Source organism: Bolinopsis microptera, chromosome 6 (assembly GCF_026151205.1).
Source record: "Bolinopsis microptera isolate Bmic1 chromosome 6, MBARI_Bmic_1.0, whole genome shotgun sequence".
NCBI classification, from domain to species: domain Eukaryota; kingdom Metazoa; phylum Ctenophora; class Tentaculata; order Lobata; family Bolinopsidae; genus Bolinopsis; species Bolinopsis microptera.
In genome coordinates this window covers 10,568,295-10,595,280 of record NC_087077.1, presented here as the reverse complement: position 1 = coordinate 10,595,280, position 26,986 = coordinate 10,568,295, and the positions used below count along the sequence as shown (strand labels likewise).

Here is a 26,986-nt window from a genome sequence, read left to right as displayed (position 1 = left end):
CCGCCCACGTGCAAGATAATTAGAACGACATAATGACCGTTTCTGTGATTACGTTGTGTTTAGTCTGTTTTATGTATCTATAAGAGTCAGCCATACCCACGGTTTTGGATATTTACTGCGATAAAACTGACTATTAAATAATACTACTGTATTTCTATATAGGTACGTTAATTAGCTTTCTCCTTGTGACCACAGGCTTTGTAATCTCTATTATAATTCAAAGGTGCTACTCTAGTAGCAGGGAGGAATTGAGTGTGCACTTCGATGTACAGAGTTTTTTGCTGCTGAATCGGGTTAAATAGGCCATTGGTAACTGAAACTCAAATCACCGAGGGGCAAATATTGTCTCGCTAGTCCCAACCCTGTGGAGCCACGCCCATATTTCATATCAGGCGCGTATGGGGAAAATTCCTATCTCAGCTTCTGAAGTGCTAAGAGACTTGAAATTGGGCTTAAAATGACCGCAATACACATGTTTATATTAGCACTATGAAGGTATCAAAGCCTTTAGGGACTTAGTTTTTGAGAAAAATGAAAAAAACTAAATTTTCACTGAGGCGCGATGGCAATGCCAGGCTTTAAGCTACTAAAATTCACGAAGTTGAGTATATAATATTGTGAAAGTTAAATATTTATTTATATTTTAAATAGTTCTGGGGTTTCCATGTAAGATTTGATGGTGCCAGGTTTGTTCAGGCGTACATGGAAATTATGCGATGAATATATAGGTATATAAAAATCATATCAATATAAAAATAGGTCCAAAATAGATCCAAAGATTCACACGGCAGTGAGGGAACTTCCAGACAGGATGCTTTTGAAACAGGTATAATTAGCGCTTTTGTAATACAAAGTAGAAATACCTACTTTGTTGCTGTCGTATTATATTCCACTGTGAAACATTGTTTCTTGATTGTACCGTGCTTACTACTAAATTACAATTTTTGAGTTATCTTTCACAACCTTTGAGATTAACCTACGTAACTGGATACCCTGCCTCTGGAATTCTCAACAGTACTAGACAGTTATTTTGAAACGTGTACCAATTTCGCCTACTTCTTGGTTCAGCAGTGAAACCTTGTCGTGAATATGAATGCTTGGTTTGTTGTCATTCCAGTTGTTACTCTTTGGGGTCTTTGTGTGATACTTGGTAAGTTTCAGACGTTACTTTAGCGATTATATTGTTGCTTGAAGTTAGTTCCTATAATCATCAGTGTATTTATTGATAAGTTATTGCTATCTACGCAGTTTGTATAATAAAGCAATATCGAAGAGCTAAGAGCATCGACTTTCAGGTTGTTTTGTGTTGATATTGTGGTCACGCAAACAGTGGCTTTTGAGAAGGCAGAGTGCTAGGAGGGTGACATATCATCGTGTTTCAATCAATGCTTTAGATGGTGTAAGTTTGATGGTCGACTCAGTTATTTCGAATTTCCTCAAATATTAAGTTCAGTATTGCACTTACTATGAATATCTCTTTCGTGAATATGATATTTTTGTATTTAATTACTTCGTGATGATGGGTCTAATAAATTTAGGACCTAGAGATTAGTATATCAGAAGATGCTGTTCCCAGAGTGTCTTCTCCACCTCCTGTTGACGATGAAATTCCAGGACCATCAGGAATAAATGTAGGTTAAAACAGTCTTCATTAATTACCTAATCAGTTGAGTAGGCTAACCATTTCAAAAATTCTATTCTGAAATTAATTAAATCACTATGACGTAGCTTTTAGACTCCTATAATTTACTCATTCGTGCTATTCGGATTTTGTAACGAAAAATGTGTCCTTCAATGTCATTATTTTTTAGATTAGTGAAACGGGTCCTGAATCCAAATTCAAAGGAATAAGCCTCTTAAAAGAAAGAGCAAAAGTTGCAGAAGGCACGAATGCAAACCGAGTATGTGTTTTATGTGAAAAAGAAGAAAAATATCCAGAGCGTGATTTACGAGGTAAAATAAATTTACTAAATTCTTACAGTAAAATTATAGTAAAGATAGTTACATTTTAGTTAAATACGAATCGAATCACGTTTAATTGATCTATGTTTGTTACTAACAGAGTAACTTAAAAGTAGTATTGAGCTTTACTACTGTTTTAAAACGTGACGATACTTAATTCTACAGGAGATGACGATAAACGAAAGCTAGTATACGAAGCTGCCATAAAAATGGGAGATAGTAAAGTTCTAAACAACATTGCTAAATGTCCTGACACTTTTCGCTTCCACAACCAGTCTAAGTCCAATAAAATGAAAAGTCCAAAGCAGTGTTTTAAGAATTATATGAGAACAACCAAACGATTTAAACCAAAATCAACACCGAAAGATCAATCTCCAGAAGAAGAAGGAAGTTCCTGTGAAACTACAAAGAGAAAACGTGAAAGCACCAGATCTAGATCAGCAAGCGGAGAGATACCTGACCAACTGAGTAAAAGATCAAAAGCAACAAAATGTTCCATCTGCCAAAAGCATCAAGCAGGATCATGGCCAAATCAAACCTCACATCTATACAGAGTTTCCGAGATGAAAATGGGAACCACACGGGCTTCAAAATTTTTGAGTGCAATGGCCTTTAACGAAGATCATCTCTACAGGCAATATATTTATTGCCAATCCATAGGTGACATCCTTGCAGCTGACATTTACTATCACAGTGCATGCATGTGCTCATACCTGCTTTCTTATGAGAGACAGGTTGAAAAACTTATGAACAATTTTCTTAGAGAAAGTGAAGAGAATATTCACGACGACGGATTGAAGGAGGTATTCGAAAAGCTTGATTTCCAAACTCAAGCTTACAAGCTGACTGATATCACAGACAGTATAAACAATGTTCTAGATCTTAATTTCAATAATCGAGCTACAAAATTCAATCTAATTAAATACTTTGGAGATGATATATCATTTTCCTATCCTAAAGACAGATCTGTGTCTCAGATAGTGTTCAAGTCATCAGTTCCAGTATCTGGAATTATTGAACATAACCTTAGAGATCGTGATGCAATTACGGAATGTGCAAAAATCTTGTCAGCTGAGATCAGTTCATACAAGTTTGAATTGGAGGACAGTCTGTGCTTGCCTAGTGATCTGGCTATATCTTTAGAGCGATTCAAAGATGCAAGACCGCCTCAATGGTTTAAGTTTATCTTAAAACTTTTCTCTGGCAGAAAAGTGACGCAGGGAGATTCGTGGTTTCTGAAATTTGATGCATCATTTCAGTTCTTTTCTTGTTGGATCTCTGGTCTTAAGACACCGATGCATTGTGGCATAACACAAGCTGTTCACTGTCTGACTAAGTCAAGAGAACTTATTGATATCATCAACAGGTTCGGCTTTGGAACAGGCTACGATTCAATGAAGAGAGACGATATTGAAATGGCTCAGACAGATATCGATACTGCGGGGAAGGATCGATGCCCAGTCAATGATTCCATAAAACGTGGAATTCCAATCCAAGGAGCTGTGGATAATTTCAACCACAGAGAAAGAACTGATAGAGGAGGAGATGTCAGCAACGACACCGTTCTTGTCATATGGCAGAATGCAAATGGAAAAGATGAAGATATGGAACCAAGGACTATGAGTAAGCGTGACACGACCAAATACGCTGTGGACAGAAAGCGGAGTTTGCAGCACACATTACCTTGCCAGCAGCTAATGACGTCGCAGCTTGCTAAAAATTCAGGAGAAATAAACGAGGAGTTCTCGCCAATAACTGATCACATACACAAGTACTCAATGTTGACTGAAGTGAACGACGATTTCTTTGCATGGTTTGTTTCCAGACTCAAAGGTGCAAATGATATTCCCAATTTTACTGCTTTGCTCAGTAAACTAACATCTAGGGAAGTTAGGATGATGACAGCGAAATCATTTATCCCGATACTGCCATATCCCGCAACCTTAATGGACAGCATCTACACTTCTATGATGAATTTCAAAGATGTGCTGCATCAGAGAGGCGAAACTTCTGGAGCACTATGGTGTGATGAAGGGGTGTACTGTCTCGCAAAAGACATACAACTACTAAAACCGGAAGTTTTCGGGTCAATATTTTTAGGTCTTGGCCCGTTCCATTGGAGTAAGATAATCATGGGTGCAATCGGAAAGTGGCTAATTCCCTCAGGAATTGGAGAAGCCCTCAAAAAGTGTGGAGTCTTTGCAGCTGATGTTGCACTGTCAAGTGTTCTGAAAGGAGGTGATTACATCAAAGCAAAAGACGGCATTAATATGATTGCGGAGTCTATTTTACGCCTCCAATATGAAGCTTTTCTCGAAAGCGATGAATTTATTTTATGCAAGGAGGAAATTAATCTTGACGATATAGAGTTTGACATTGAACAAGTATTAAAAAAAGTCTATGATAACTCTGACGAAAACGACTTTGAAAGCTGTTGGGAAAGTTACAAGGTTTCATTGGACAGACTACACAAGGCATTTCTTCAGTTTAAAGGATCTAATAGCGGAAATGAAAACTTTCTCTACTGGGAAATTTTTCTGAGAGACATGTTCCCATGTGCAAGAGACTTTGAGGTATCCGTCCGGACTGGAAACTGGGAGCTGTTTCTCTCTGCAGTGGAAAGGAGCTTAGGAATCTTCTTTGGCACAGGAAAGCCAAATTACAGTAGATATGGAGCCCTCTTTTATCAAGATTGTTTGGATATACAGAGAAAATTCCCAGCCCTACACAAGCACTTCAAAGACGGGAACTTTGTCTGTTACTTATCAGAGCGCAAAGGAAGTGCAATAGGATTTGACCAGGCCCTTGAAAAGGCATACAATTTCACGGCTAAGGCATCTGGTGGTATCATTGGATCAACTCGTCAGAAAGAAACAGTGGCTCTCTGGAATATCATCAAACATCACAAAGACTTGTTCGTCTCTTTCCTGAAAGAAACAGCAAGCATTGGTGAACACCAGGGAGAGCTGAACAATCTCCACCACGAGTTCAATCCAAAGTCAGCAGAGAAGGGTAAGTCCCGAGCAGATAAACTGGTTGCTAACATCAAAACTGTTGGCAATCCGTTTAAATTTGATAGCCCTGATCAGCTGATTAATCTGACAAGTCGTGAAGTCGTGGCGAATCGAGAATACCTACTAGACTGTGTCGAATTTGGACGAGCAAACTATGGCGAATTCGTCCAAGACCGTTTATTTGATAAAAGCAAGAGCTTGCATGCCTCCATAAGCTTCAAGTATCAGTCTTCTTATATGTCCATTGAATCCAATGTAATGGCTAAAGAGAAGAAGGTTAAGGTGCTCACAGACGACCAACTAAATACATCTGCAGTGAACTTTATCGAGTATGCAGCATCCAGGGGATGGGGATTGGAGGAACTGATCATTTATCCTTTAACTTCACGTCCAGTTTATCTACTAGAGAAAGATTCACTGAAGCAAAAGAAAGCCCCCAAATCAGATCTTGCCAAACAATTGTTACAATTACTTGACAAGGAATCGATTGTGGTTAACGAGACCAATCAGTTACCTCATGTAAAAACGACAGCAGTTGTAATTGATTTTATGGCGATTATCAGGAAATGGACATCAGTCAAGTTAACAGGTGTCAAAACCTTCGGCTCGTTCTGTGAGAAAATTATGAATAACGTGACTTCATATGGGCAGCAAAGTGAGCAGATACATCTTATTCTAGAAAACTATAAAGACATGTCTATCAAAGGAGCAGCACGAGTAACCAGGGCAACCAAAGACGGCAATTTGAATGTAGGTGCTGTTTGTGAGGTGGTGTCCGAGGAACAGTCCTTACCATCTCCTTTGGATGATTTCTTTGACAGACAGTCCAACAAAATCAGTTATCAGAACTTTTTTGTAGAATATTGCTCTTCTCACTACACATCAGAAAAACCACTATACTTGGCAGGAGGCATAAAATCGGACCCAGATAAATGCACAGTGATTTCAGATGGTGTTATAAATGAAGCGATAGAATTTAGGGCATCTCACGAAGAGGCTGATGATCGTATTATGTTTTCGATCAGTAAGATTCATGCTTTGTCAACAGAAAGTTGCTGTGTCTCTGTTGTGTCACCTGACACAGACATTTTCGTAAACCTTCTTTACTATCTCCAAAGTGCATGGCATGGTCTTAATCTTTACTTGCTCAGAAAGGGTGATTTTAAAGTAAAGACAATACAGCAAAAAGAATTACATCCTTTACACTTGCTACTGAGCAAAGTCGATTCTAGTCTAGTGAGAAGCCTGCCAGCAGGACACGCATTGACAGGTTGTGACACTGTCTCAAAAGTTGGCACAAAGTTGGCTTTGTTGAAAGCTCTTAAGCAGTACAGCCATTTCATTACGGATTTTGGATTGGATGTACTTGACGAGGACATGTTTGAAAAGGCAGAACAATTTTTAGTGAAAGTTGTAGCTAACAAGGCATTCATGAACTGTGCAACTTTTGACGAACTTAGACTAAGAATGCGGCAGCAAACAAGAAACGTAAGGTTTGTGGATCTTCCATGCTCGTCTAATGAAATAAGGCAGCATATTCGAAGGGCATACTTCCAAGCAAGGTTGTGGCTCGAAGCTGCAACAGGGGATGCATCTAAAATCCTTGATGTTACAGAATACGGATACGACATCAACTTATCTCCCACTTGGTTTGTGCCTCCACAAAGACCAATTGATATACCTGAACCATGTAAATGTAAATCCTGTGTCAGGATCACCTGCCCATGCAGACAGAAACAATATGCATGCTCTAATTATTGCAAATGTGGTGAAATGTGCAAAAACCCAATCAATAATGTGGAATAGGAGATTGAACTTATTTTGAGTTATATGGGCAGATAATGTCTCTTTGTAAAAGTTCCTAAAAGATGTGTGTGTTTCAGTTAATCAGTTATTTTCATTTGTAAGCTTTTGTTAATGTTGTTGCTCTTCTGGCAGATTAAATCAGCACATTGGTTTCTTTTCACAATATTATGTACTCAACTTTATGAATTTTAGTAGCTTAAAGCATGTCATCCTCATCGCGCCCCAGTGAAAATTAGTTTTTTTCATTTTTCTCAAAAAGTAAGTCCCTGAGAGCTTTAATACCTTCATAGTGCTAATATAAACATGTGTATTGCGGTCATTTTAAGCCCAACTTCAAGTCTCTAAGCACTTCAGAAGCTGAGATAGGAATTTCCCAAATAAGCGCCTAATATGAAATATGGGCGTGGCTCCACAGGGTTGGGACTAGCGAGACAATATTTGCCCCTCGGTGATTTGAGTTACCAATGGCCTATTTAACCCGATTCAGCAGCAAAAAACTCTGTACATCGAAGTGCACACTCAATTCCTCCCTGCTACTAGAGTATGCCGTTTTCCGTATTTATGTATGTTCGCCCACGTGCAATTGGGTAAAGATTAGAAAGTTCTAGTTAATGCTGTTTGGGGTGGCTAGCCCACTAGCAAAGCCTCGACTGTTGCCACTCTGAGTTAGTGCGTTAATGTAGCAAAATTAGTGGTGGTGTACATTATCAGAGCAGCTATTTCGGTTAATGTTTTATGCGATTGCGCTAGACTTTAAATATGGGGAGCGTCTAAATATTCCATTTTAAAGTAACTTACCGTAGTTTATTAAATCATGTGCTGTAGGGCTCTACTAACGTAATTTTATTTTAGAAGTAGAAATATAACTTGCAACCAAACGTAAACTTGTCCCGAAGTTCCTTGCCACATTTAAATGGTTCGTTTAAATTTACATTATTAAAGTTATACTTATTTCTGTTGGAGAGGTGACTCACCAAGCCAGCAAGGGGCTTATTAAATGCTTTAACTGAAAAGTTCATAAGAACTCCTACATCTTAACAACCCTCGAGTCCACTGACATTTTACCAAGTTATGATTTAGACAAGGATAAAAAACTGTAACTAAATTATACCGATTAGCAGTCTAACTTATGTCTGAAGGAGAGTTATGTTAGATAAGTTAAATATATCTATGCCGCATAGGAGCGGGGTAGTAAATACTGTGTTTCGTTTCGTTTTGTGGGATTGGAAGCGTTTCCTCATCCTCCCATGTTATTTTCTGACTATCGTTATTAATCTAACAATAACTATCAATCATACAGTACATGGACATTAATCAATTTATAATTTAAAATAATCAATCAAATAACTATCACTGAGTTAAAAAATAATAAAAATCGCTTACCAGAACGTTTATTATTAGGTAATTTCCTCTTTTTCTCGTTCACCACTGGGGGAGGGTGAACAGTGAACTCTGCATGAGCTAAATCTACAGCCTGATAGTTTAATACATCAATAAAATAAATTAAATATATAAATTAGCTAATTCTATCGGAAAATAATATTATCGATGGTAAAGGTAGCCGCACTATTTATTAGTATTTATTAGTATTTAATAGTTGCACTATGATATAGTGACAAGACCTATAAGTGCGTCTATATTTACATATTTAGTAACAGGACGAATTATTTACAAGAGTCTTATCCATGTTTTTAGTTTGTACCTTATTTCTTGCTCCTTTCTTGCTGGTACACGTGCTCTCGAAACTAAACCCTTGCACAGTTAGTACGCAATTAAACTGGAACCAACCCGCATCTGTTTTCTCCTGAAATGCAACAGAGTTAAGTATTAATATTACCACCCTTGCTTGATTGTGTGCAGTGTGGCTGCAGAGTCTTAAAAATTTAAAATAAGTCAACGCATCCACGAATTTCATTGTCCTATGAATAAACAAAAATTACAATTTTATTCACGGAGCCATTCTCTAGTTACTGGACCTTAATGAGACATTGTTGGCGTAATTTTTTCTACATAATATATTACAGAAAATGGACATTATTATTGAAGAGACATTTTTACCAGAAAATAAACAGACTTGGAGATAAAATAGGAATCGTGGACACTAAGTTCATCATTGTTTTGACTTAATAATATTAACTGTATTATACTATTCATTTCTGCTTTTGCTGTTCTGTGGAAATTATTTCTGAACGAAGTTCACGCCATTTTCGCAATTTTGCAATCGATGCTTTAAATTGCTTTTAATATTAACTGCCTATTATTGATATAAGGAAGAATATTTTTTGTATAAGCAAAGAATACTATAACTATTAGCTTTCTCCTTGTGACAACGGGCTTTGTAGTTATGAAATAAGACACTTATCTTGAAATATCTTCTTTTCTCAAGCTGTCTCTTTTTAGTTTATGGTATGACTTATGAGATTGCATATATTTGTTACTAATACCTTATTAAATTTATATTAGTTACTAATACCTTATTTAATTTAATGAAAACCCCCGTTCCTTTAGAAGAGTGATCCAGTAAGCATGATGATTGTGTCCTATATTTCTATATGATATAGTCAGAAGGAGGAGGCTATCACGCAATATTTCTTATATATGTGATTACCTATAATAAGAATCGCGATCACTTGTAATATAAGGGGTAATATAAGAGGCCAGGTAATATAACTCATATTACCTGGCCTCTTATATACCTGTATATATTATAAGGATGCAAGTACTTATTAATGTTGGGTCCGTTTATAATTATTATATAATGGGTACAGAGTACCAAAATTCAGGCGCATAGGTCCATCGACTTTTGATCGTTTGCTCAAATTATTTACCACTACGGTATAGACCGTATTGATGTTGGAAGTATTAAAGTTTGATGATTATACCTAATTTATTTCGATTTCAATACTATATAATATATATATATAATACTATTATATATATATTATATGGGCGATTTCACGTAAAGTAAATTACACTTTGCACAAAAATTTGGCCTTATTCTGGCTCTCAAGCATTACACAAACATAACAGAATCATGATAAATTGCATGAAACATCTCTTATGTACTCCACACACAGCTATATTAAGATTTTTACTCCAACTGCTATGGCTTTTGAGTGAGGCTCGTTTGAAAATGTAAAGTAAATTACAGGGCACAAATTGACATTCCTGACCAACGTGTATTGAAATCTCATTTCGTGCCCAGGTGTGAGAGTAAACATTTAAATATTTTTCATGCACACTGGCAAATGTCTTGCCTGTACTGGAAAGGGTTTGTTTTGGTAAATGGTTAATAGCTGTGTTCTGTAGAAGCCTTTGTTCCTTCTAAAGTAAGTTACTCTTTTGTGTCAAGTAGTTTACACTGTTACACAATCCTTTGATTTTAACTGTTTAAAGCTGCCCCTTTGTCTTTAATTCGTTTGCTAAGTGTATGAACTATGTAATATATGATTAATAATGATATAACAGTTTATCATTAGCCAATTAAGGAGGCCGGGGGGCCTTCATAAAAAATTTTCTCGAAATTGACTTTATAGTTGTTTCTAATAGAGGGGAGTGATATCTATCAGATGCTTTTGGTCCCATGGAAAAATATTGTTCCTAGACGAAATTATTATCGGTCAAATGTCAGCGCTTATGTGTAATTGTATTGCGCGAGCGATTTTCAATTTTTGAAAATCTTGGACCTCAAAAAATCGTCAAAAAACGAGGTTCAAGATTTTCAAAATCGAATAAAATATGTTTAAAGGCCTATCTCAAAATTCTGTTTGGCTCATCTCTTTTAAATTATCTCGAGAACATATCCTGAAAGTTTCAAGGTGATTGCTCAAAACATGTAGGAGAAGATAGATTTTTAGACTCGATTTTCAGGACACGTGATTGAAAATCGCTCGCGCAATACAATTACACATAAGTGCCGATCTTTGACCGACAATAATTTCGGCTAGGAATAATATTTTTCCATGGGACCAAAAGCATCTGATAGATATCACTCCCTTCTATCAGAAACAACTAAAAAGTCAATTTCGAGGGAATTTTGATGAAGACCCCCCGGCCCCCTTAATTGGTTGATTGATCCACTGATTGGGTCCACAGTTAGCCCAGTTATACAGAGTAGGCTAGGTAGGTGGGCGTAAATGTACGAATGTTTCCCAGCTCAAAAATTTGTGTTCAAGCAGGCCACTGGATTTTCTGTAAAGTAAAGTATTATTTATATTATATTTTCGAAAAGTCAATTTTCAACCATTTTAAACCATTTTTTCCATCCACCATTTTGAAAAAATATAAAGTGGAAGGTTACGAATGGAGGTTTTTGCAGAAAAACGTGGATTTTGGAGATTGCGGTAGGTAGGTATGAATATGTCGTCCGTCCTTTCGTTAGTAACCATGTCAACGGAAAAGCTGCGCGCGCGCACAAAAATTAATCACTGATGCATTGTGCTTCCTACAGACGAGGGGTCTACTTAGGATTCTGCCTCGCGTGACGTCACGTTAATGTAGATAAATGATCGCGCGACAAAATTCAGTCTTTCTGCTAATTACACTTAAAGTTACGTTTCCATTCTTTTCAATTGCAATTTACGAACCTTTAATCTTAATTGATGAAGTACAAGTTGTTAATCATTTTATTTCTACTGGGATGTTCCACCGACTTGGCACCGGATAATATAATAAAATATGATATTTGTTTTGATGAGGTAAATGTTGCTGTTACAGGGTTTTTCTTGGAATGTTTTGATATGTTTTGTATGGTATTGTGTTACTTTGGAAACCAAGTACTATTGCCTACAATAGATTTTACCTCGAGGAGTTTGGTTAATGTGCAATATTATTTTTGTCATAATGTACACATTTGGTTATTATTCAATCGACTGACGTTCGTTTACAAGCACTCTGACTACGGTGTCAGCTCATTCTACACCTTCACGAGAACATTCTTCGTGCGGGGAGCTTTAGCGGCACAAGTATTTTATTCCTTTAACATCCACAGACAACTAAACTCGCGGCACCTCCAAACTTGAGCTAATCAACAATTACATTAAGCTGGTCCGGCCCACTCTAATTGCATTGACTGACCTTCTGAGCTGAGGTACAACTACAACGATCAACTTTTATTTTGGTTTAATGTAACTATTCACAATTCAGCTTGTCGATTAAGCCAATTCACGTGACACACAAAACGAACAATTAATTGAAGGCCAAGGCATGATTAAATTTGAAGCATTGGTGCAAGTGGATGGAAATCTAGCGTCCGCCGACAGCCGAACAAACGGGCGCAATTCTTGTTATAGATTTCTTTAATGAAATTCTGACCAGAACCAATCTATTATCACTTTTAAATAACTTTTATTCTGTTTGACAATCGTTACTTGTTGTGTTTCACTACTATTACTGAATAAAAAGCATATGTGTAAATTACTTGACACGTAAATTACTTGACATGTAACTTACTTGACGCTGGTATTGACATGATCTGATATGATCTATGGATCTAAATAAACAAGTACATTATGTCTTGACATCAGAGTAAGCTTGTTTTAGCAAGATTTCAGCAAGAAATAACATGAAATGTGGCCAGCAGAAAACTTTTTTGTTTTTTATGTATAGTAATTTACACTAAAAACAGGAGAAAGTAGAATAGCATTGCTCCGAATCTGCTTAAATTTTGAGTCCCAAATTTTGCATACAGCTTCAGTGAAGTGGTATGCACCTTTACAGATCAAGAATTAATGAATATTACAACAATCTCTTTTTAGTAAACAGCTTTTATTATAGAGTTTTAGCCTGTAAAACATGACAATTTATGGGTATTTTGAAAACGCGATAACACAGAAACGAAGTGAGATATTTATAAGCGGTTTTTTGTGTCTAACAGTTTATAATCTTCTCTTTCAGACTCCAATCAAAGCTAGTGCCATAACTGAAATTTATTTTTTTCCCTCCTTGTTCATGTTTCATGAAATTGCCCATATATATATATATTATATTATATACATATTATATATACTATAATATATCAATACTATATACTATAATATTATATCAATACTAAATAATATATATATAACCCCAAGGGACGTGACCTCCATATGACATATCTTACCTACATACCTAACTTAACTATGCTTTATCTGCTTGCAAGTTATGCTATCCATAGTCTATAATTCTATTATACTTTCTAAACAGGCCACCGGGCCATACCACAGAGAAGATGAGATGAACTACGGCTAAAATTCTCATTTCTGTCAATATTGTTCGCCCTCCCCTTTTTAATCATAAACCTTTTAAAAGCTCCCATTTAGTTGACAGTTCCACCAAACAGCAGCTAAATCACTACAAAAACTGGATTTTGACAACTGGATACTGGACAGCCTCGCAGATCAAATTTGGTATAATCTTTATATGAACCCTGGATCTGTCCAATAATCTTTATCTACAACACCTTCCGGCTCTCTGACGTTGCAGTTAATAGTAATAACAAAATTAAACCTTTAATACGATAGCAACGAGGTCAAATTATGGGCAACAAAAAAGTTTGTCACCTTGAGCAGAGACGTTCTTTGATACTTAAATAGATCTTAACATACCTTCATAAAAGGCCTGGGTGTCTTCCACGAACAGTTTATGGTGCACTTAAGAATGACTTAAGTACAAATTTAAATAAAATCATTATTTTTTTCATCCACGAACTGAGTCTTAAGTAGTTAGTAGGTTCATATCACCGGTAACCAGTTTATATTTATCCGACCCTTGCCAGCAGAATAACCACAATCTTTATAAAATATCCAGGGATGTCTAGATTTATCTACAGATAAACTCTCTCCAGCTCTCTTTCTTTGCGGAGTAGAGGTTATATTTACCGTTGTTTTATATTTGTCAGTCTTACATTTTCAAACATTATCAATCATGTTGTGTATTTTGATTTTGCTAAGGCATTTGATTCTGTAAATCATGATATCCTTCTTCATAAGCTAAAGACCTTATATAACATTGATGGTACACTTCTCAAATTTCTTACCAATTACCTTCAAGGCCGTTACCAAAGAGTGGTTATTGGTAATGAGATGTCATCTACCCTCTCAGTTAATTCTGGTGTCCCCCAGGGCTCTATTCTTGGTCCCTTACTTTTTGTATTGTTTATCAATGATATTCCTCTTGGCCTTTCGGATAATACTGATATTGTTTTGTATGCCGATGATACAAAAATCTGGCGTAAAATACATTCATCTTCTGATAATACCAATTTACAAATGGATATAGACTATCTCTCTGACTGGGCACTTAGAAACAAAATGCGATTCCATCCAGCAAAATGTAAAGTGCTTATTGTTTCAGGAAAACCATCTTTATCTCCTCCATTCGCATATAATCTTGATGACTCTCCTCTTGTGTATGTAGAGTTAGAAAAAGATCTTGGAGTCGATGTTACTCCTAAGCTCAGTTGGAATAGTCAGTGCGACAGAATTTATACTAAGGCCTGCCAACAACTTGGTATGGTCAGAAGAGATGGCCATATTGTCATTGATCAGAAGCGTCGCCTGGCGCTTTACCTCTCCCTGGTTCGTAGCCAATTCGAAAATTGTTCCATAATCTGGCGCCCTTGTAATAAATCACTTAGGGATAAATTAGAAAGTCTCCAAAAGAGAGCTATTAAATGGATTCTGTCTGAAGAGGGCCGCAGTTATCCACCTGAGCAATATGTCAAAAAGTGCAAGCTTGTCGACATTCTCCCTTTGTCTCAAAAGTTTGACTTGAATGATCTTATTTTTTTTCCACAAAGTTCTGAACAATTTAATTCCTGTATGGCTGCCTCACTATCTCACTTTATATCAGGGCACCTCTCGACTAAGACGTTGCCACCTCGACAGTCTGTCTATTGTGTCATCAATTTTACCTAAGCTAAGTCAGAATTCACACACCTTATGTACCTCAAATAGCCCACTGGCAAAATCATTTTTCTACAGAACTCATATACTGTGGAATGGACTCCCTTTACAGGTAAGACAGATTGTGTCTACAAGTGTTTTCAAAGCTGAGGTCACTAAGCATCTATGGAAGTGTTTATTGGATAGTGAAACAACAGCCTAGCCTAGTCTCTTTGCTCCCCATATTATTATTATTTTTGTTTTATTAATTTTTTTATCTACCTTCCTATACTTTCAACATCATATCACACTTCACCCGCACACCTCACACATTAATGACCATATCAGACCTGTATCTAATGTATCTGGAATTTGACGTATTGAAATACCAATTTTGACTATATATCCACAGTTATTCACCATGGATTTGTTTGTTATTAAATAGTTTTTCATAAATTTTTGGATTTAGATTAATTCGATGTAATGGGTCCAAGTTACTGCGGACATAGTTCACTATGTGTTTACCGTGTTTGGGTGCCCATCATATTTTACAGATGGGGGCGATATTTTGAACGATTCTATTTTATATTCATCTATTGCTGTACTCTGTAAAATTTGAAAAGTATTTAATAAAATTAGAATCTTAGTATTTGGGCTATATAGTTCTTAAATATACATAAATATTTTATGATTATTATACATAACGTTTGATTATTATTTTTGACGTACTAAAGATCAGCCTGGTAGCCATCACATTGACTAGAACTTATATTTAAGATCTTTACTATAAACTCAATAATTGTGAGTGTCGTAGTAGTGTTGTAACTTTTCTAACTAGTATCTAACTGCTGTATTGACAGCTTCAAATCTCCCGCCAACTAAGCGTGGTAGAGTAGAGATACAGGTCAACAAACTATCTTAACAACATAGGTGCCACCTCTTAATACCACGTGTTCCTCTACCAACAAAATCATTGAATAATTTATCGTTTCCTAGGAAACCACTCCATCAATTGCAGAATAAAATCTTCGTTTATCTGTACCATATCATTTCACACGAGGCAATACACAGTAAAGATTGGCTGTAGTTTCCACAAACCCAATGTTGAAGAGGGCTGGTATCAGATCATTATACTGCAACAGGGCACTATATAATATTACCACTCTGACTCACTAGATAGAAGATCAAGACCACATTATTAATTCCGACCCACTTAGCGTCAAAGAAAAATACCGCTTCTTAACTCCACTGTGTGTATTTTTTGGAATCTCTTAATGTGATATAAATAACTTGCTTATGGAATCGATAAGTTTTTTATTCCTCTGCGGTTCGATTTTTGCAAGTTGTTTGCCTTTGAGATTTGGAAACATTGTTCCTTTAATTTTACAAATTCTTGGTTCAAATTAAGGTTTAAAACTTTTAAAAACTTGTTATCTCAGTCGAGAAGAAATATTCGAATTACATTATATTAACTGACGGAATTTATGCGAAATGTTTTGCTCGGAACACTTTGTGCGACTCGTATTACTGCTTATAACTGGTTTTAAAATTTATCTTTTTTCTCTTTTTCTGCGACAGTTTTTATGATAATGAACGGGAGGATCTTAACAAACTTTTTCAAAGTCAGCGTTATGATTAATTTTATAATTGATTAATTATATTATATTATGATAAATCTGAGTACGCGAAGTTTAAAAGTAATATTGTTCGTAATGATCACAACATAGGCTGAAAAATAAAACATGAACAATGGCCATATTATAATTATCAATATAAACATTCAACATAGAACTTCTGCTTTTATTGTATTAATTCGTAGTTTTAAAATTTTAAAAATACAATTTACATTTTGATTAATCATATAGAATTGGTAATTGACCTACCCTCGTAAGGTTAATATATTACACCAAGTCTCCTGACGATTCAAGATGTTAAGTTAAGAATTACCCTTCTAGCAACTTTTACAATTCGAATGGCTGGTGTTTGTTGAGCTGGTAATAAGCATTATTGAGGCAGGGTATACAGTATTGTAATTATACAACGTTGGATTCCAACATCAACCTTCAACCTTAATAAAACCAAGAAATCCGTGTGTGTGTGTGTGTGTGTGTATGTTTGAAATTTCCGAACGGTTATACAAAAAAGACGGTAAAAGTTACGGGACTGGTTTTTTCGGTATAGTGTCGACAAAACTCTGACGAAGCCCATAAGCAAATTGTTTAAAAAATCGGCCGGTGGTAAGTGGTTTAATTGATGATTTTGTTCCAGAAATGTGACATAAATGGATGGGAGAGAGAACGAGGAGGATAACATGTACCGTAATTAGTTTAGCCCCACGTAATATCAGAGCTCTCTCTTGCGGCCGCTTTGTTTCAACTGTAGGGAGATTTCATACTTTCATAAGACAGCGTTATGCGTGTTTTCAAATATAATATGCGGGTGTGGTGCGGAGTTAACAAGGGTTAATTTCTATAACGATTTAAATAAAAATAGAAAGCGGTTCAAGACGGGAGTGATAAGGTGTAATACTCGGTGTTCAGACCTTATGATCATGGAGTGTGGTGCCTCATGGCTAATAATGACTTAATTATCCACAAGAAATAACTGATTATGAGATTATTGTTTAAGAAACTATTGGGTCACCTAATGCGGGTTTTGACTCAGCGGGTAATTACTCCTACCCTTTTTAACTGCGGCAGTGAAATCCCGGCCGTAGGCCGGGTTACACTAGTTATGTGTATAATCTCGTCTCAACGAAAATAGTAAACTCCTATAATCTATTATATTAACAAAAGATTCAACCTTCATAGAATTAGCCTCCGTTCAGTAAAATAAAGAAATAGAATACGCGTACCGCGGATCAATTATTATTACTGCTTATTCTACCCTGTCTACTTGTTTCGTTTAAACTGCTCTTAGAGCGCTCTATCTGACTACAGCATGAGATATTTGTTTAACAATTTTTCCTAAGCCATTTCTATTTCAAGGAAATTTGTCGAAAATGTCACCAGCGTCCAGTATGGTAGTAACGACCTTTTTGACAGATCGAGTTTGCAGCTTTGTCGCTAACTTGAGGATCATGATTTCATTTAGGAGCACGATCTGATTTGCCACTCTGGATTAAGTGAGCTGTCATAAATATCTGAAGGAGGTCTTTTGAGAACATTTTTATATGCAATGGAGTTGTGGCAAGGATTATGTCATGTGGGTCGTTCTTTAACATCAAAGAAATTTCATGCATAATTTGTTTTGACAAGACGTATTCTTTTGACAAGAACCATGCATGCATTTAGGTTGCGTTGAAGTTGAATTTATTCGATAGCAACTTTTTCAACTTTAATGCTTCCCTCTCAGATTCCCACTGAAATGATCCCCAACAACTACTCTGACAAGACGCTGTTTGGTATACAGGACAACAGAATACGATACGGCTGGATAGCATACCACGTGTTCGTGATCCTGTCATCAGCTATCGGAGACACAGCCATCCTGGTCGCCACCACAGACCTCCGTACCTTCAGACTACACAACTTCATTATAGTCATCATTCAGCACATCGCAGTGTGTGACTTATTAATAACGATTATATCAGCACTTCCCCGGTTGATATCACTTTTTGCTGAGGAGTGGGTCTTTGGAGAGATCCTCTGCAAGGTTCTGCCGGATATTTCTCAGTGTCTTAGCGTTTCAGGGATGCTACTTATCTGCGTCTTGATCATCAGCAAACTTATAATCCTCAGCTATCCCACCAGAGCTAGAAGCCTGACTATATCAAAAGCCCACAAAATCTGTGCAATTATTTGGCTCAGCTCTATAACCGTTCCCCTCAACTACATCATAGTAAAAAAGGGCACAAAAACCTTTGACTATCGGATATACACCTGCTACTTGACAACTATTGACAGACAATGGCTCCTCATGTGCTTCATCACTGTCTTCCTTTTCGCACCTCCAATCCTTGTAATCGCTGCTTCCATGCCCATGGTGAGACACTTGCTTAGAGCCAGAGCATCTTCAGTGAGAGCAGGAGGGGCTATGAGGTGGAGAGGTATTACCACCACTATTCTTGTTGCTGTTACTTACTGCGTTTCAGTGGTCCCGTATGGGGTATACCGCTTTGCTGAGTCCTTTATAGATTATAATGACTCCGTGTACTCAAGAATATTTCATGATCAGTACTACAGGGCAGCTTCGTCCTTATTTTTCATCAACACCATCAGTAACTTCTACATTTATTACTGCACGGTTCCCAGCTTCAGGAGTTTCATCGTGTCAAAGATAAAAGTATTGGTTTTTTGCGGTCATTGCAACAGCAAAGGTAAAATATCCAGATACTGACATTCTAAAAGTTAAATTTGGAAAACTTTTCAAAATTAAAATATTACTCTAGATTTACTTATGCTAGAAAGTTTAAATGATTAATAATTATAATATTCAATCTTTCAGTGAGACCTAAACTAATGCCGAATACTGGTGAAACGTTGGAGTTGACGCCCATGTCCCCCATGTCCATGTCAGGCAGACGGGTATCACATAAGATAAAACAGGACGGTTCAGACTGATAAAATACAAAATGAAAATATTTAGCTGTTCGTATCCCGCTCACAATCACCCCCCCCCCCCCCCTCCTGATCCTGGTTAATTTAATTTCCACCTAGCTTTTGATGATAATATAAAGGTGCATAATTTTGACATTTTCATACTAATATTTGTCTATAAACTCTAAACAGATATGGAATTAGTGCATAATCTTGATATTTCCATACTAAGTCTCGCTTGAATGTCTTAAATATGTAAAATGTACATCTCCGTTGATTAATGTCGAGGCCCCGTCGTCCTGGACTCACTCCTGCCCCAGGACATTGCGCCCCAGAACCTTGAACAACCGTATACCTTGTGGGCTAGGATAGAGTGTGCACTGTGCGTGTAAACTGTAAGTTCAGGTTCAGACAAGTCACAAGGCTCCTGGGGCAAAAGGTTCTTGTGAACCATAGATAGAATTTAATATCTCATATTTGATATTATTTTTCAGATGTTAAAGCTCATTTCATCTTTCAGACGGAAACTATTTAAACATTTCATGTTATATTACAGAGTCTTCCAGATCGTTTTCTTATGATTCACATAACACCACCCATAATTTTCAAACCAATGCTGTTAAAAACATCATAGGAAACTATAACTCACTAAATCTTGATGGTCACAAAACAAAGCAAATTTCTTGAAAACAAATATAAAAGTTGCTGTTCTCTCGATGTTATGTTATGTTCTCTAACCTTACACTAGAAACCTGCTGATTCGCGGAAATTAGGAATCAGTTATATTCAGCACATTAATATCATCTTATCTAGCTCCGTTCTGTATTAAACTGACTTTCAATCGTGTAACCATTTCCATGATACGCCGACGGCCGATCTAACTTAACCGGTCACATCTAGATCTGGCTGTCTGGCTGCCAAATAAAGTCAGACTCTCTCTCATAAACTTAGAAGATGTGATAACTAGTAATTTAACAGCGTTCTTCTGATTGGACGAAACCATCACATTTACTTAGATCTCACAAGTCAACTTTTCTGTCATGTACACTGCACTGTACAGTGAAATCCCGATTTAACGCAGAGTTTGGTGGAAAGGAAACCAAGGTTGTTAAATACGTATTAGGAGGGATTACGTATTGGAATACGAATACGTATTAATCCTCGAAAATTGACGTATTACGAAAAGGTGTGGCTTGAAGTTGAAATTGATCGCGGACGGTCTTTAAATTCTGAACATCAAAATCATTAAATATGTATTATTATCACACTTTCGAGCCAAATTTGGCAGGAAAGCAGAATTGATATTACATGCCCCGATGGGGAGCACTGGCTCTCACCCGGGGGCATGAAATATCAATCAGTTGCTCAGAGAGAGTCCGATATTCCCATAGGAACAAGGAGCCCACTCTCAACAACTGTTCTACTACTGTGAGGTACTGATTTAAATAAAGATTTAAATCAATAACCTGAAGTAGTCTATGACCGTAAATGCAATGATCAGATAAACTTTCCAGATTGAGGAAAAATATATATTTATACCTTGTTTTAAAAACATTTCCTTGCGTTTGAGATGTGTTAAGCAAAATACATTTTTTTGTTGTAAAACTTTTTCAAGCTGTTGCCTTTTTACTGCACTTCATAGTTCAAAACCTAATTAGGCTTCGGATGATGAAACAAAGTAAAAACTCCCTGGTTTGTACGAGTTTCAAGCAACTTAAGGTTACTGAAAACGAGATCAAAGTTTACAAGCAGACTTGAAAGTTGCACAAAGTTTTGGTACTTGTCAGCGATACAATCAATCAGGCTTATTAATTTCCTTAATCGCTTACTTGAAATTAAAAAGGAAGTGTCAGAACAAACTACAGTCACCCTCACAAAAAGTAGTAGACACAGAACGATGTTTGATCTATTCGAAGGAAGAAAACACACAAAACAAAGCCAGATTTCAGCCATTTCAGACCTGAATTTTAACCCCCTCTGATCCCTTCTTTGAGCCATATTCCATATAGAAATTGTGCAGAAATTATACTTGGCATTTCCATTTTCCAAACCGGTTTCGCCTAGATTAGCTTGCGAAATTCGTGGCTGATCTATAAACAGACTGATAAAGAGACTTATAGATTCTGTACAATAAAGAGCGAAAATTCTATCCCAGGACTAGTTTTAACTGAATTTTAGTTAGTGCAAATAAGTGCAATAAAAACATCCTATAAAATATATTATCTATATAAATATATCAAGGGACGAATGACGTAACTTAATCAGCTAATCTGGTTATAAATTAGTCTGGGCACTGGGGCAAACAGGTCCGATGATTAATGTGCTGCCATTCTTTAGACAATTCAATATTGGTAACAGTACGGGTGAACTACCTGGCCATGACCAGTCACCAGGGTGGTTATAGGCTGGTGGAGTACTGCGTTCTAAAATGTTGAAGAGATACATTTGAATATTACAAATGTTCTGATAATTTCCAGTTCAGATAATTTCTAGCTCGAAGCAGATAATGGCAAATAATGGCAAGTAAAGATGGATACTGACTAAGAACTAAGCAGAATACTCGATAAAATTCTAAGTCAACGATAACAAGTTGCATTAAATCATTCTGAAATAACAGACAATCAAGAATCAAGACGGACGATAATATTGTTGATGTAAATTAGGGAGTGTAGTGTATAATGTGGACTGATAAATAGACACTAATTATGACCCCACAGCTCTATTCAAATACAAGAACTAGGAAATTCTTTCACCCTATCGCAGATACAGATTATACGATAAGGACTGTGATGTATAATCAACACTTAAACGGATGTTCTATACATTATACATCTACAGTTTTAATGACTCTAAAAATATCTAATAGAAATAAAGTATTAGAATCACCTCACATCGATTGATTTGCAGGATGTAATTACGTATCAAACGCGCTCGCGGCGGAATATTCTAGACTCATAAGTACAAGACCCATAGGCGGAAAACACATTAATATCGCATGCACTAGGTAGCAGTACAAAGCAAATTCAGCGCGGCACACAGCATTCACTGTGTCATAAATGTGAAACGCGAGATTCTAATTTCACATATTGTATCTTTAATATCTGAAATACTAACTTATCGAGAGCTATAAATAGCTTGGACATTATAAACATAAATAAGTTCGACATATCTAGTTTTGCTTTGGTGAGATTTATAACTAACGTTTGATCAAATTCTGCTTTCCAGGCCAAATATGGCTCCAAATAATGGCAAATAATGGCAAATATGGCAAGTAAAGATGTATACTGACTAAGAACTAAGCAGAATACTTGATAAAATTCTAAGTCAACGATTACAAGTTGCATTGATTAAATCATTCTGAAATAACAGACAATCAAGAATCAAGACGGACGATAATATTGTTGATGTAAATTAGGGTGTGCAGTGTATAATGTGGACTGATAAATAGACAATCATGGCGCCACAGCTCTATACTATTCAAATTTACAACCAGGAAACTCTTTCACCTTATCGCAGATACAGATTATACGATAAGGACTGTGATGTATAATCAACACTTAAACGGATGTTCTATACATTATACATCTACAGTTTTAATGACTCTAAAAATATCTAATAAAAATAAAGTATTAGAATCACCTCACATCGATTGATTTGCAGGATGTAATTACGTATCAAACGCGCTCGCGGCGGAATATTCTAGACTCATAAGTACAAGACCCATAGGCGGAAAACACATTAATATCGCATGCACTAGGTAGCAGTACAAAGCAAATTCAGCGCGGCACACAGCATTCACTGTGTCATAAATGTGAAACGCGAGATTCTAATTTCACATATTGTATCTTTAATATCTGAAATACTAACTTATCGAGAGCTATAAATAGCTTGGACATTATAAACATAAATAAGTTCGACATATCTAGTTTTGCTTTGGTGAGATTTATAACTAACGTTTGATCAAATTCTGCTTTCCAGGCCAAATATGGCTCCAAATAATGGCAAATAATGGCAAATATGGCAAGTAAAGATGTATACTGACTAAGAACTAAGCAGAATACTTGATAAAATTCTAAGTCAACGATTACAAGTTGCATTGATTAAATCATTCTGAAATAACAGACAATCAAGAATCAAGACGGACGATAATATTGTTGATGTAAATTAGGGTGTGCAGTGTATAATGTGGACTGATAAATAGACAATCATGGCGCCACAGCTCTATACTATTCAAATTAACAACCAGGAAACTCTTTCACCTTATCGCAGATACAGATTATACGATAAGGACTGTGATGTATAATCAACACTTAAACGGATGTTCTATACATTATACATCTACAGTTTTAATGACTCTAAAAATATCTAATAAAAATAAAGTATTAGAATCACCTCACATCGATTGATTTGCAGGATGTAATTACGTATCAAACGCGCTCGCGGCGGAATATTCTAGACTCATAAGTACAAGACCCATAGGCGGAAAAAACATTAATATCGCATGCACTAGGTAGCAGTACAAAGCAAATTCAGCGCGGCACACAGCATTCACTGTGTCATAAATGTGAAACGCGAGATTTTAATTTTTACGTATTGTATCTTTAATAATATCTGAAATACTAACTTATCGAGAGCTATATATAGCTTGGACATTATAAACATAAATAAGTTAGACATGTCTAGTTTTGCTTTGGTGAGATTTATAACTAACGTTTGATCAAATTCTGCTTTCCCGGCCAAATTTGGCTCCAAAGAAAGTGTGATAAAACATTAATCACATGCCTTCTCATGCGATATCAACATTTTCAAAACTCGGCAAGCCTCGTGATTGAAAATGTCGATATAACCCTCGGCAAGCCTCGGGAAATATCGAAACTTTCGCTAACTCGGCAAGCCTCGTGGGCGAAAGTTTTGATATCGCATGAGAAGGCATGTGATAAATGTATAATATGTAATTGATAATTTCGCAAAAAAAGTTAGCTTATCGGATTATCCATGAAATTTGATTACAAATTTAAGTTATCATGTATAACTGCACTCCTTTAATGCATGATTAATGATGAGGGTGGCGCGCAGCTGTAATGTTTAATTTTGACAAATCAGCGTATTACGGCGTATTATGGCGTATTCGTGGACGTCTTTAACAATCCATAGAAATTACCGTATTACGGCGTATTACGACGTATTCTTTATTAGAACCGAATACGTCGTATTATTTCACGAAAATTTGACGTATTTAACAACCTTGAAGGAAACCGCCGTGGAAATCGGGGTTTACGGCAAATGGTGATTGGTGACATAGTAGTTCTAAGGGATTTAATTTCACTTTACGTATTATATAACATAAACGGTTGATAAACACTGTCAAAATAAACTCAGAAAGCAGCTAGAAGATTTACCTCCAACTGCGTGGTCGTCTCGGACACATCTGGTCCGTATTTCTGAATGAGGTGACCGTAATCAAGAAACATTGCTCCTTCCACCGCGGAGGAAGTACCGTTATTCTTCTTCTTCTGAGACACGACAAAAAGTCAGATAAATTATAAATAGTCGCTTTAAATAGTATATCTTCGAATAATAAAGGAGAGGTTGCCGGAATTAGTAGATGTAACAAAGAATCTACGAGTAGTTCGAACATTGAATAACGAGAATATACACTTATTAAAATATGATATAATATCAATAGCACCTTCTTGTTAGCCTGTTTTGGTTCATTTTCTTTGGTCGTCTTGTTCTCTTCCGCATTTAGCTTCCTGTCTGCTTTCTTCTGCACGGCTTCCGACTCTAACTTCTCGTGCTCTAGTCTCTTTTCTTCTTTCTTCGCCTACAAGTTTCTAATTAAAGATCATGAGCATGACGTGTAGGGAGTCACTTCATTTAACTATTATATTTTAATTATTATATAATATGAGAATAAAGCATAATTACAATTCAGCCATACAAGTTTACATTGGCATTATTTCGATATAAAACTAATATCAAAATTAAAATTAAAACTAATATAAAACTAATATAAAACTAAAGGACTAATATAAAACTAATATAAAACTAAAGGACTAATATAAAACTAATATAAAACTAAAGGACTAATATAAAACTAATATAAAACTAAAGAACTAATATAAAACTAATATAATATAAAACTAATATAGTGGAAACAGTGGTCATGGTAGTGCATTATAAGTTGCATAACGTGTGGCGGGATAATCTTGAATATATACATATTATATATTGATTGAACCAGCACATTAACGTTGGGGCAATCAGGTACGAAAAACTATTTTATCTAAAATTGAATGATTTAACCGAGGTTGAAGCGGTCATCTGGTGCCAATTAAAATATAAATTCCTAATTTCTGGTAACTTTATATTGATCTTGCTAACCTGCATTTCCTGCCAAATACTGATACGTTCCATCACAAGTTTCTTTTGTTCCTCATAATCAACTACTTGCTTCAACATGCTGTGATCCGCTGCCTGAGGTAATTTCGGAATGGCGAAAACTTAAATAAACAGTTCAATATTATGTGACATCAGCATTCAGCACACACTATATTTTGATATTTCATTATCAGTCATATAATATGCCGAAAATTCGAACCATTCTGTCGGCTCAAAGAAATCGTAAATATATTTAGAACTTGCATATTTTATCCCAACTAAACAAAAAGTAATGCAATGGTATATAAAAATTGAAATTTAAGGTAAAATGGGTTTTTTTTGGGGTTATGAGCAGCAGACCCACCACTTAGCACACAAGTAGTAACTCCGAATATAAGAACCCCGAATATAAGAGAGGAGTTGTGTAATTTACTCACGTTCATGCCCATGAGAGCCTTGTGAGCAGCAATAGTTCTGGCAATCTGCCCAGATACCCCCTCTCCCTGGTAGACTACTTTATCAATGGTAGTATTCACTACTATAGCAGCTCCCGTGTTTGTCTGGTAGGTACACATCACTTCAAACTCTGAAGGGTACTTCGTTTAAAAGATAGCTATTTTGATACATTCTACATTCTGTGGTTTTGAGTCCGGTTTTGAAATAAATTTGTGTGTTTGTGCGCTAGTGTTTAAATTGTGAAATATAGATTCAATCAAATTTTAATTGTTTAATTGTTTTATACACTCAACAACATAGATCAAACCTAATTTATATAGAAAGTTGCCTGAAAGATTAATCTTTAAATTAAGCAATTAACATAATTAACATATTATGTAACATATTAACATAATTACTCACGAGCATCTGCTCTTAGTTCTTTGAGAGCTTGTATTGGGTGCTTGTCAGCGCACGTAAACACTCTTAGAGTCTTGGGAAGGTTTCTACCACTACCTTTGTTTCTTTTCTTGTCACTGAAACATTACATTAGGATTAAGCAGCTACACGATATTAATATGATGTCGAAGTTAACACTAATCATTTGAACAAAATATAGCTGATCTCGTATTTCATCATTTACTATGAAATACGTTTCGAACCAATAAAATGTTGAATTAAATGTGAGCTTACCTTGCTCCAGGTTGAGCCCGGAATGTGACATTCCCCTGTGGCACTGCAGGACTAGCTGAACTGTAACCCTTGACCCCCTGGTAAGTGGAGGGGTAGGACACCAGGTTAGTGGAGGGGTAGGACACCAGGTTTCCACCTACTCCTAGCGGGTTATAACCAGGTACACTCGACATGGCTTGGAGGATGGAATAGTTATAATCTGTCAAAACAATTATCATCATAGTTAATAGTTATCATCGTCGCGTAGTTAGTCCGAGTCAAATTGTATTTACTGGATATTACGAGTACAATA

The 26,986-nt window shown here is 36.2% G+C and overlaps 2 protein-coding genes across 2 annotated transcripts in view; both read right to left on the bottom strand.

Annotated features, from left to right (window-relative positions):
• LOC134816602 (double-stranded RNA-specific editase 1-like) overlaps positions 1–26,986 on the bottom strand; it is a 66,231-nt gene that overhangs the window by 17,109 nt on the left and 22,136 nt on the right. The window contains exons 2-9 of the mRNA XM_063825531.1: positions 26,695–26,871; positions 26,425–26,537; positions 26,004–26,152; positions 25,570–25,662; positions 24,875–25,009; positions 24,585–24,698; positions 8,485–8,586; positions 8,166–8,256 (exon numbers count right to left, since the gene is read on the bottom strand). Of these exons, the coding sequence (XP_063681601.1) occupies positions 8,166–8,256; positions 8,485–8,586; positions 24,585–24,698; positions 24,875–25,009; positions 25,570–25,662; positions 26,004–26,152; positions 26,425–26,537; positions 26,695–26,867 (970 nt within the window). The 5' untranslated portion in view covers positions 26,868–26,871. The remainder of the gene's footprint in view (positions 1–8,165; positions 8,257–8,484; positions 8,587–24,584; positions 24,699–24,874; positions 25,010–25,569; positions 25,663–26,003; positions 26,153–26,424; positions 26,538–26,694; positions 26,872–26,986) is intronic.
• Positions 1–26,986, bottom strand: part of LOC134816603 (uncharacterized) — a 77,819-nt gene that overhangs the window by 28,698 nt on the left and 22,135 nt on the right. The window lies entirely within an intron of this gene.